We start from the raw sequence: 12,697 nt of genomic DNA, 5'->3' as shown, positions 1-12,697 counted from the left end.
TATTGTCTATGTTTCTATGTTTCTAATCTGCACCCCTCTGCCTCCGCTCGCGTCCTCAAGATCGAATCCCAAACAGGTCAAGAGGTCATAGATGATAGGAGCAGAATTAGACCATTCGGCCCATCGAGACTTCTCCGCCATTCAATCACGGCTGATCTATCTCTCCGTCAGAGGGGGGAGCGGAGGGGGAAGTGAGCAAGAGAGGCAGTGGGTGACAGGGAGAGGAGAGGGTGGGAGAGAGAGGGAGCGGAAGGGGAGGGGGGGCGGTGGAGAGAGGGGAGGGTTTTAAAATAGAAACATAGAAACATAGACAATAGGTGCAGGAGTAGAGGCCATTCGGCCCTTCGAGCCTGCACCATTCGCCATTCAATATGATCATGGCTGATCATCCAACTCAGTATCCTGTACCTGTCTTCTCTCCATACCCCCTGATCCCTTTAGCCACAAGGGCCACATCTAACTCCCTCTTAAATATAGCCAATGAACTGTGTGGCCTCAACTACCCTCTGTGGCAGAGAATTCCACAGATTCACCACTCTCTGTGTGAAAAATATTGTTCTCATCTCGGTCCTAAAAGATTTCCCCCTTATCCTTAAACTGTGGCCCCTTGTTCTGGACTTCCCCAACATCGGGGACAATCTTCCTGCATCTAGCCTGTCCAAACCCTTAAGAATTTTGTAAGTTTCTATAAGATCCCCCCTCAATCTTCTAAATTCTAACGAGTACAAGCCGAGTCTATCCAGTCTTTCTTCATTTGAAAGGCCTGCCATCCCAGGAATCAGTCTGGTAAACCTTCTCTGTACTCCCTCTATGGCAAGAATGTCTTTCCTCAGATTAGGAGACCAAAACTGTACGCAATACTGCAGGCGTGGTCTCACCAAGACCCTGTACAACTGCAGAAGGACCTCTTTGCTCCTATACTCAACTCCTTTTGCTATGAATGCCAACAGGCCAAAACTGTACGCAATACTACAGGTGTGGTCTCACCAAGACCCTGTACAACTGCAGTAGAACCTCCCTGCTCCTAGACTCAAACCCTCTATGGCAAGAATGTCTTTCCTCAGATTAGGAGACCAAAACTGTACGCAATACTCCAGGTGTGGTCTCACCAAGACCATGTACAACTGCAGTAGAACCTCCCTGCTCCTAGACTCAAACCCTCTATGGCAAGAATGTCTTTCCTCAGATTAGGAGACCAAAACTGTACGCAATATTCCAGGTGTGGTCTCACCAAGACCATGTACAACTGCAGTGGAACCTCCGTGCTCCTATACTCAAATCTAACTTCTAGCGAGCACAAGCCAAGTGAGCTAGAAACATAGAAACATAGAAAAATGGAAATTAGGTGCAGGAGTAGGCCATTCGGCCCTTCGAGCCTGCACCGCCATTCAATATGATCATGGCTGATCATCCAATTCAGTATCCCGTACCTGCCTTCTCTCCATACCCTCTGATCCCCTTGGCCACAAGGGCCACATCTAACTCCCTCTTAAATATAGCCAATGAACTGGCCTCAACTACCCTCTGTGGGAGAGAGTTCCAGAGATTCACCACTCTCTGTGTGAAAAAAGTTCTCCTCATCTCGGTTCTAAAGGATTTCCCCCTTATCCTTAAGCTGTGACCCCTTGTCCTGGACTTCCCCAACATCGGGAACAATCTTCCTGCATCTAGCCTGTCCAACCCCTTAAGAATTTTGTAAGTTTCTATAAGACCCCCTCTCAATCTTCTGAATTCTAGAGAGTATAAACCAAGTCTATCCAGAGGGAGGGAGTGAGATGCAGAGGAGAGGGTGGGGAGAGGGGGAGCGGAGGGGAGGCGAGTTCGGGAGAGAGAAATAGGGCGGGGGGTGGGGGAGAGAGTGTGGAGGGGAGAAGGGGTTAAACCTAACGTCTTTGGAGTGTGGGAGGAAGCGTCGATTTAAACCAGCATCTGCATTTCCTTCCTGCACACCAAGTGTATCAGAGGACGTGAGCTGGAGCCGAGTCAGCTGCCTGCGCTCCCCGCAGCTAAGGCCAGCACTTGTGACCTGGAGCGCCGCTGGGGCAAGATGGACAGACGGCAACTCTCCGTGCTCTTTCTCTCGTTGCTCGCAGTTGCCGGTAAGAATCCCGCTGCTGAATGTGTAGGAAGGAACTGCAAATTAGATTGTTCCCGATGTTGGGGAAGTCCAGGACCAGGGGTCACAGCTTAAGGATAAGGGGGAAATCCTTTAAAACCGAGATGAGAAGAACTTTTTTCACACAGAGAGTGGTGAATCTCTGGAACTCTCTGCCACAGAGGGTAGTTGAGGCCAGTTCATTGGCTATATTTAAGAGGGAGTTAGATGTGGCCCTTGTGGCCAAGGGGATCAGAGGGTATGGAGAAAAGGCAGGTACGGGATACTGAGTTGGATGATCAGCCATGATCATATTAAATGGCGGTGCAGGCTCGAAGGGCCGAATGACCTACTCCTGCACCTAATTTCTATGTTTCTATGTTCTATGTTTCTATGTTTCTAAATGTTGGTTTAGACCGGTGATAGACCGGTTGCCAAACACTTTAATTATCCTTCCCATTCCCACACTGACCTTATTCTCCTCGGTCCACTCCATTGTCAGACTGAGGTTAAACGCAAATTAGATGAACAGCATTTCACATTTCGTTTGGACAGTGGTATGATTATTCAGGTCGCCTAAAGGCAGAATTGGACCTTTCGGCCCATCAAGTCCACTCCGCCATTCAATCACGGCTGATCTATCTCTCCCTCCTAACCCCATTCTCCTGCCTTCTCCCCATAACCCCTGACACCCGCACTAATCAACAATCTATATCTATCTCCGCCTTAAATGTCCCCACTGACTTGTGACCTCAACAACCGTCTGTGGCAACGAATTCCACAGATTCACCACTTAAGAAATTCCTCCTCATCTCCTTCCTAAAGGAACGTCCCTTTAATTTGGAAGCTGTGGACTCTGATCTCTGAGTATAGAAGTTGGGATGTAATGTTAAAATTGTACAAGGCATTGGTGAGACCAATTCTGGAGTATGGTGTACAATTTTGGTCGCCTAATTATAGGAAGGATGTCAACAAAATAGAGAGAGTACAGAGGAGATTTACTAGTATGTTGCCTGGGTTTCAACAACTAAGTTACAGAGATAGGTTGAACAAGTTAGGTCTTTATTCTCTGGAGCGCAGAAGGTTAAGAGGGTACTTGATAGAGGTCTTTAAAATGATGAGAGGGATAGATAGAGTTGATGCGGACAAGCTTTTCCCTTTGAGAATAGGGAAGATTCAAACAAGAGGACATGACTTCAGAATTAAGGGACAGAAGTTTAGGGGTAACATGAGGGGGAACTTCTTTACTCAGAGTGGTAGCGGTGTGGAATGAGCTTCCAGTGGAAGTGGTGGAGGCAGGTTCGTTGGTATCATTTAAAAATAAATTGGATAGGCATATGGATGAGAAGGGAATGGAGGGTTATGGTATGAGTGCAGGCAGGTGGGACTAAGGGGAAAAAAGTTCGGCACGGACTTGTAGGGCCGAGATGGCCTGTTTCCTTGCTGTAATTGTTATATGGTTATATGATAATGTTCATTATTTCTCCACATCACCGTCTATGTATCTCGTTTCCCGAACTAGTCTGAAGGAGGGTCTCGACTCGAAACGTCACCATTTCCTTCTCTCCAGATACGCTGCCCGTCCCGCTGAGTTACTCCAGCTTTATGTCCGTCGTTCGGCCCATATCCCTCCAAACCTGGCCTATCCGTGTACCCGTTCCACAAAAGGGGAAGTACAACGGGATCTGGGGGCCCTTGTTCATCAGTCGCTGAAAGTAAGCATGCAGGTACAGCAGGCAGTGAAGAAAGCCAATGGTCTTCATAACAAGAGGAGACGAGTATAGAAACATAGAAACATAGAAAATAGGCGCAGGAGTAGGCCATTCGGCCCTACGACCGACATTCGATATGATCATGGCTGATCATCCAACTCAGTATCCCATCCCTGCCTTCTCTCCATACCCCCTGGTCCCTTTAGCCACAAGGGCCATATCTTATAACCATATAAGCATATAACAATTACAGCATGGAAACAGGCCATCTCGGCCCTACAAGTCCGTGCTGAACAATTTTTTTCCCCTTAGTCCCACCTGCCTGCACTCATACCATAACCCTCCATTCCCTTCTCATCCATATGCCTATCCAATTTATTTTTAAATGATACCAATGAACCTGCCTCCACCACTTCCACTGGAAGCTCATTCCACACCGCCACCACTCTCTGAGTAAAGAAGTTCCCCCTCATATTACCCCTAAACTTCTGTCCCTTAATTCTGAAGTCATGTCCTCTTGTTTGAATCTTCCCTATTCTCAAAGGGAAAAGCTTGTCCACATCAACTCTGTCAACCCCTCTCATCATTTTAAAAACCTCCATCAGGTCCCCCCTTAACCTACTGCGCTCCAGAGAATAAAGACCTAACTTATTCAACCTATCTCTGTAACTTAGTTGTTGAAACCCAGGCAACATTCTAGTAAATCTCCTCTGTACTCCCTCTATTTTGTTGACATCCTTCCTATAATTGGGCGACCAAAATTGTACACCATACTCCAGAATTGGCCTCACCAATGCCTTGTACAATTTTAACATTACATCCCAGCTTCTATACTGAATGCTCTGATTTATAAAGGCTAGCATACCAAAAGCTTTCTTTACCACCCTATCTATATGAGATTCCACCTTCAAGGAACTATGCACGGTTATTCCCAGATCCCTCTGTTCAACTGTATTCTTCAATTCCCTACCATTTACCATGTACGTCCTATTTTGATTTGTCCTGCCAAGGTGTAGCACCTCTCATTTATCAGCATTAAACTCCATCTGCCATCTTTCAGCCCATTGTTCCAAATGGCCTAAACTCCTAACTCCTTCTTAAATATAGCCAATCAACTGTGTGGCCTCAACTACCTTCTGTGGCAGAGAATTCCACAGATTCACCACTCTCTGTGTAAAAAATGATTTCTCATCTCGGTCCTAAAAGACGTCCCTCTTATCCATAAACTGTGACCCCCCTGAATGGAATCCCCCCCCCCCTCTCCCCCCCCCTCTTCCCTCCTCGATCTCTATATCTCTGTCTCTGGCCTCAGGAGAAGCAGAGCCGCTTACAGTCGTCGCCCTTCGCAGACACATCACGGCTGAGATCAGAGCGAAGGTGCTCCTGTCGGTTAGGGTGACGGGCGCGGTGAAGAACGGCACCTGGTGGTACAATGGCTGGCCGCTTGTCCGCTGGAACGAAACCAATATCAACGACACGAGAGACGCGTTCTGGGACAATCATCTTTTCCCCAACTACTCCTTGCTGCTCGTGCCGAGCTTTGTCGACAGAGACGACGACTTTACCATAACGGTCAGCTCACAAACTGGAGAGGAAGCTTCTGCCAATATAAGCCTAAGCGTCTACGGTGAGTCGACATGTGGCCCGGGGGGGAGGGGGGGGGGGGCTTATAGATACCTTATTAAAGGATTGTAAAGGATGTAACTAGTAGCGTGGATAGGGGAGAACCAGTGGATGTGGTGTATCTGGACTTCCAGAAGGCTTTCGACAAGGTCCCACATAAAAAATTAGTATACAAACTTAAAGCACAAGGCATTGGGGGTTCAGTATTGATGTGGATAGAGAACTGGCTGGCAAACAGGAAGAAAAGAGTAGGAGTAAACGGGTCCTTTTCACAATGGCAGGCAGTGACTAGTGGGGCAGCGCAAGGCTCAGTACTTGGACCCCAGCTATTTACAATATATATTAATGATCTGGATGAGGGAATTGAAGGCAACATCTCCAAGTTTGCGGATGACACTAAGCTGGGGGGCAGTGTTAGCTGTGAGGAGGACGCTAGGAGACTGCAGGGTGACTTGGATAGGCTGGGTGAGCGGGCAAATGTTTGGCAGATGCAGTATAATGTGGATAAATGTGAGGTTATCCATTTTGGTGGCAAAAACAGGAAAGCAGACTATTATCTAAATGGTGGCCGATTGGGAAAGGGGGAGATGCAGCGAGACCTGGGTGTCATGGTACACCAGTCATTGAAGGTAGGCATGCAGGTGCAGCAGGCAGTAAAGAAAGCGAATGGTATGTTAGCTTTCATTGCAAAAGGATTTGAGTATAGGAGCAGAGAGGTTCTACTGCAGTTGTACAGGGTCTTGGTGAGACCACACCTGGAGTATTGCGTACAGTTTTGGTCTCCAAATCTGAGGAAGGACATTATTGCCATAGAGGGAGTGCAGAGACGGTTCACCAGACTGATTCCTGGGATGTCAGGACTGTCTTATGAAGAAAGACTGGATAGACTTGGTTTATACTCTCTATAATTTAGGAGATTGAGGGAGGGATCTTATAGAAACTTACAAAATTCTTAAGGGGTTGGACAGGCTAGATGCAGGAAGATTGTTCCCGATGTTAGGGAAGTCCAGGACAAGGGGTCGCAGCTTAAGGATAAAGGGGAAATCCTTTAAAACCGAGATGAGAAGAACTTTTTTCACGCAGAGAGTGGTGAATCTCTGGAACTCTCTGCCACAGAGGGTAGTTGAGGCCAGTTCATTGGCTATATTTAAGAGGGAGTTAGATGTGGCCCTTGTGGCTAAAGGGATCAGGGGGTATGGAGAGAAGGCAGGTACGGGATACTGAGTTGGATGATCAGCCATGATCATATTGAATGGCGGTGCAGGCTCGAAGGGCCGAATGGCCTACTCCTGCACATAATTTCTATGTTTCTATGTTTCTATGATTATACAGGCTGATGAGAAAATCATTTTTCACATAGACAGTGATGAACCTGTGGAACTCTCTGCCACAGACGGTAGTTGAGGCCACACAGTTCATTGCCCGTATTTAAGTAAGAGTTGGATGAGGCCGGACTGATTCCTGGGATGGCAGCACTTTCATTTGAAGAAAGACTTCATAGCAAAAGGGTTTGAGTATAGGAGCAGGGAGGTTCTACTGCGGTTGTACAGGGTCTTGGTGAGACCACACCTGGAGTATTGTGTACAGTTCTGGTCTCCTAATCTGAGGAAAGACATTCTTGCCGTAGAGGATTTGAGTATAGGAGCAGGGAGGTTCTACTGCAGTTGTACAGGGTCTTGGTGAGACCACACCTGGAGTATTGTGTACAGTTTTGGTCTCCTAATCTGAGGAAAGACATTCTTGCCGTAGAGGGTTTGAGTATAGGAGCAGGGAGGTTCTACTGCAGTTGTACACGGTCTTGGTGAGACCACACCTGGAGTATTGTGTACAGTTTTGGTCTCCTAATCTGAGGAAAGACATTCTTGCCGTAGAGGGTTTGAGTCTAGGAGCAGGGAGGTTCTACTGCAGTTGTACAGGGTCTTGGTGAGACCACACCTGGAGTATTGCGTACAGTTTTGGCCTGTTGGCATTCATAGCAAAAGGAGTTGAGTATAGGAGCAAAGAGGTCCTTCTGCAGTTGTACAGGGTCTTGGTGAGACCACACCTGGAGTATTGCGTACAGTGTTGGTCTCCTAATCTGAGGAAAGACATTCTTGCCATAGAGGGAGTACAGAGAAGGTTCACCAGACTGATTCCTGTGATGGCAGCACTTTCATTTGAAGAAAGACTGGATACACTCGGCTTGTACTCGCTAGTATTTAGATGATTGAGGGGGGGATCTTATGTAAACATACAAAATTCTTAAGGGGTTGGGCAGGCTAGATGCGGGAAGATTGTTCCTGATGTTGGGTAAGTCCAGAACAAGGGGGCCATACACACACACACAGTTCATGGATAAGGGAGGAATCTTTTAGGACCGAGATGAGAACAAAATAATTTTCACACACAGAGAGTGGTGAATCTGTGGAAATCTCTGCCACAGAAGGTAGTTGAGGCCACACAGTGCATTGGCTATATTTAAGTGAGAGTTAGATGTGGCCCTTGTGGCTAAAGGGATCAGGGGGTATGGAGAGAAGGCAGGTACAGGATACTGAGTTGGATGATCAGCCATGATCATATTGAATGGCGAATGGTGCAGGCTCGAAGGGCCGAATGGCCTCTACTCCTGCACCTATTGTCTATGTTGCTATGTTTCTTGCGGGTCTTGGAGGGAGCTGTATCCAAACCGTTCTGTGATACATCAATTGACACTTGACTCTCTCTGTCCAGCTACCAAGGAAACATGTGATATCTACAACGGTGTGCTCGGCCTGCTCATTCTACTGACCTTGGCCTTCATACTTTTCTTTGTCGTTTTCACCCACAAGAACCGTCCGAATGATTACATGGAAACATTTGGTAAGTATCTACACTCCCATCGGCGCAAAGAATCAGCGATCGGATTGAAACGCGTCTTCCTGCATTTTAATGTGGTTTAGTTTAGTTTAGAGATACATAGAAACATAGAAACATAGAAAATAGATGCAGGAGTAGAGGTCATTCGGCCCTTCCAGCCTGCACCATTCGCCATTCAATATGATCATGGCTGATCATCAAACTCAGTATCCCGTACCTGCCTTCTCTCCATACCCCCTGATCCATTTAGCCACAAGGGCCACATCTAACTCCCTCTTAAATATAGCCAATGAACTGTGTGGCCTCAACTACCTTCTGTAGCAGAGAATTCCACAGATTCTCCACTCTCTGTGTGTGAAATAAAATGTTTTTCTCATCTCGGTCCTAAAAGATTTCCCCCTTATCCTTAAACGCTGTGACCCCTTGTTCTGGATTTCCCCAACATCGGGAACAATCTTCCTGCATCTAGCCTGTCCAACCCCTTAAGAATATTTGTAAGTTTCTATAAGATCCCCCCTCAATCTTCTAAATTCTAGCGAGTACAAGCCGAGTCTATCCAGTTTTTCTTCATATGAAAGTCCTGCCATCCCAGGAATCAGTCTGGTGAACCTTCCCTGTACTCCCTCTATGGCAAGAATGTCCTTTCCCAGATTAGGAGACCAAAACTGTACGCAATACTCCAGGTGTGGTCTCACCAAGACCCTGTACAACTGCAGTAGAACCTCCCTGCTCCTATACTCAAATGCTCTATGGCAAGAATGTCCTTCCTCAGATTAGGAGACCAAAACTGTACGCAATACTCCAGGTGTGGTCTCACCAAGACCCAGTACAACTACAGTAGAACCTCCCTGCTCCTATACTCAAATCCTCTATGGCAAGAATGTCCTTCCTCAGATTAGGAGACCAAAACTGTACGATCCCTGCCAGAGTCTATACTGAATACTCTGACTTATGAAGGCCGAATGGTCCATCGAGTCCTGGCATCATCCACGTGAAGCCGTTCTTCACGAGCTTCCCGCCCGCACCCCGCACCCACCCTCACCTCTCATTCCCTATTTTACAGATCTGCTGGTGATATTCTGCAAAGGATATCGGACCTGTCTCTCGTTCGCGACGGTTCTGACGTTCGTTTTCGTCCTGATGTTTGCCGCGAAGGTGAACAGAAACACGTGTACCCTTGGGCAACGTCCAGGTAAGTTGGTGCTGACCAGACAGCGGCCACATTCACTCCTGTAATAATACTTTTGCCCGAACAGTCTGTGACCCACAGAGCGGTGGCTGGTAGCGCTATGCGTAAAGCAAATCCTGGTGCAGCCCAGACCATCACACAAACCATTATGAGTTGTCGCCCACTACATTGCACCTTAATTTGCTTTGTTTAGGACCGAGAGGAGAAAATCATTTGTTGTTAACTTCTCCCAACATAGAAACATAGAAAATAGGTGCAGGAGTAGGTGAATAGGCCCTTCGAGTCTAAAGGATTTCCCCTTAATCCTTAATCTGTGACCCCATGTTCTGGACTTCCCCAACAATCTTCCTGCATCTAGCCTGTCAAACACCTTAAGAATTTTGGACGTTACTATAAGATCCCCCCCTCAATCTTCTAAATTCTAGCGAGTACAAGCCAAGTCTATCCAGTCTTTCTTATTGCGTACAGTTTTGGTCTCCTAATCTGAGGAAATGCATGTTTGCCATAGAGGGAGTACAGAGAAGGTTCACCAGACTGATTCCTGGGATGTCAGGACTTTCATATGAAGAAAGACTGGATAGACTCGGCTTGTACTCGCCAGAATTTAGAAGATTGAGGGGGGATCTTATAGAAACTTACAGAATTCTTCAGGGGTTGGACAGGCTAGATGCAGGAAGATTGTTCCCGATGTTGGGGAAGTCCAGAACAAGAGGCCACACAGTTTAAGGATAAGGGGGAAATCTTTTAGGACCGAGATGAGGAAAACATTTTTTTTCGCACACAGAGAGTGGTGAATCTGTGGAATTCTCTGCCACAGAAGGTAGTTGAGGCCACACAGTTCATTGGCTGTATTTAAGAGGGAGTTAGATGTGGCCCTTGTGTCTAAAGGGATCAGGGGGTATGGAGAGAAGGCAGGTATGGGATACTGAGTTGGATGATCAGCCATGATCATATTGAATGGCGAATGGTGCAGGCTCGAAGGGCCGAATGGCCTCTACTCCTGCACCTATTGTCTATGTTTCTATGAGCCGCGCTTCCAGATCCATCGGCACAAACTGTGTTTCCTGAACTCAAACTATCTTCTGTTTTGTTTCACGGCAGAAATGGACTTTGTGGTATCGTGAGTCGACGGTTACATTTCAACCCCAACAGGTTAGTCTCAACTATGTAGCTCAACGCTGGTGGCACAATGACACAGCGGTTAAATTGTTGGGGGAGTCCAGAAACAGGGGCCACAGTTTAAGAATAAAGGGGAAGCCATTTAGAACAGAGATGATGAAACACTTTTCCTCACAGAGAGTTGTGAGTCTGTGGAATTCTAGGCCTCGGGCGCCGAGGCCAGATCTCTGGATACTTTCAAGAGGGAGTTAGAGAGGGCTCTTAAAGATAGTGGAATGTGGAGATATGTGGAGATGGCAGGAACGGAGTACTGCTTGGAGATGATCAGCCATGATCCCATTGAATGGCGAATGGTGCTGTCTCGAAGGGCTGAATGGCCTCTACTCCTGCACCTACAGTCTATTATCTAATACTAATAACTGTGCACAGTTCCCTGAAAGTGGAATCTCATGTAGATAGGGTGGTAAAGAAAGCTATTGGTGTGCTGGCCTTTATAAATCAGAGCATTGAGTATAGAAGTTGGGATGTAATGTTAAAATTGTACAAGGCATTGGTGAGGCCAATTCTGGAGTATGGTGTACAATTTTGGTCGCCTAATTATAGGAAGGATGTCAACATAATAGAGAGAGTACAGAGGAGATTTACTAGAATGTTGCCTGGGTTTCAGCAACTAAGTTACAGAGATAGGTTGAATAAGTTAGGTCTTTATTCTTTGGAGCGCAGAAGATTAAGGGGGGACTTGATAGAGGTCTTTAAAATGATGAGAGGGATAGACAGAGTTGACGTGGAAAAGCTTTTCCCACTGAGAGTAGGGAAGATTCAAACAAGGGGACACGACTTGAGAATTAAGGGACAGAAGTTTAGTGGTAACATGAGGGGGAACTTCTTTACTCAGAGAGAGGTGGCTGTGTGGAATGAGCTTCCAGTGAAGGTGGTGGAGGCAGGTTCGTTTTTATCATTTAAAAATAAATTGGATAGTTATATGGACGGGAAGGGAATGGAGGGTTATGGTCTGAGCGCAGGTATATGGGACTAGGGGAGAATATGTGTTCGGCACGGACTAGAAGGGTCGAGATGGCCTGTTTCCGTGCTGTAATTGTTATATGGTTATATGGTTACTATCACCGCATATGCTAATCGTGCGACTTGACGGGCCGAATGGCCTACGTCTGTTCTCACGTGTGAAGTCTCGGTAGGCGGCGCGACTCTCGTCAGCAGCGGCCTCTGCAGCCCGTCTGCGTTTTTTATTATTTTTTGTCTATGTTTCTATGTCGTTTTTGTTATTTTTTTGTTGGGGTGTGTGTGTGGGGGGTGGGGGGGGGGGTGGGAGGGTGGGGGTAACTTTTAAATCTCACCCTGCACGGGAGGCCCGACCTTTTCTTTGTCGGGTCTCCGTTGTCGTTGGGGCTGCAACGAGGAGCGGCCCCCAACAGGAGAAGACCGGGGACTCTGGTGCCGACAACTCACCGTCACCGTCGCGGGGCTGGCCGAGTCCAGAGCGGGTGGAGCAGTGGTGGAGCGCTGCTGCTGCTGCGGCCCGACCTCCGGAGCGCACACCGGGGGCTCCAACACCAAGACCCGGTGTGCGACCTCGCATCACCTGGCGTGGCTTTAATAGCCGCGGGACAATCGCCATCGCCAGCCGGGGGCTTCAACTTTGACTCTGACATCGGGGGGGGAAGGGTGGGGGGGGGAGTGCAGTGGAGAGATAAGTTTTTTTTTGGCCTTCCATCACAGCGATGTGATGGATGTTTATGTAAATTATGTTGTGTCTTGGGTCTATTTGGTTGTAATGTATGGCTGCAGAAACGGCATTTCGTTTGGACATCAAGGGGTCCAAATGACAATTAAATTGAATCTTGAATCTTGAATCTTGAATCTTGAATCTTGAAGCCACGCACTACCTTAATTTCTGCTTTTCCGTTCAGGAGGATTGGGAGATGTGCAAAATGAAACCGAAACGGAATCTGCGGTGGAGAAGTGGTCAACCACATACTTGTTGCTACTACTCTAAACTGCGGTGGAAATGCATCTCACCACAACCCAACATTAACCCTACTAGCTGCAAGATGATTCAATATTTCTCTTCTCTGCATGATGATAAATCCTGTTTACTGCTTGAAA

At 47.2% G+C, this 12,697-nt stretch overlaps 1 protein-coding gene across 3 annotated transcripts; it reads left to right on the top strand.

The window, feature by feature from the left end:
- Window positions 1-1,949: 1,949 nt before the first annotated feature.
- On the top strand, window positions 1,950-12,697 carry LOC129693688 (uncharacterized). 3 transcript variants are annotated; one of them, XM_055630470.1, is made up of 6 exons: window positions 1,950-2,099; window positions 5,120-5,434; window positions 8,140-8,268; window positions 9,329-9,457; window positions 10,556-10,606; window positions 12,502-12,697. In XM_055630470.1, exons 1-5 carry the CDS (start codon window positions 2,048-2,050, stop codon window positions 10,576-10,578), a joined length of 648 nt encoding a protein of 215 aa, XP_055486445.1. In that variant the 5' UTR covers window positions 1,950-2,047; the 3' UTR covers window positions 10,579-10,606; window positions 12,502-12,697. The 3 variants fall into 3 exon arrangements, with proteins under 3 accessions (XP_055486445.1, XP_055486446.1, XP_055486447.1); XM_055630471.1 differs by lacking the exon at window positions 8,140-8,268; XM_055630472.1 differs by lacking the exon at window positions 9,329-9,457.

This window comes from Leucoraja erinacea, unplaced genomic scaffold, assembly GCF_028641065.1.
Source record: "Leucoraja erinacea ecotype New England unplaced genomic scaffold, Leri_hhj_1 Leri_390S, whole genome shotgun sequence".
Classification (NCBI taxonomy): Eukaryota; Metazoa; Chordata; class Chondrichthyes; order Rajiformes; family Rajidae; genus Leucoraja; species Leucoraja erinaceus.
Note: the sequence above shows the minus strand (reverse complement) of the source record. Positions and strands in the feature narration are given on the sequence as shown.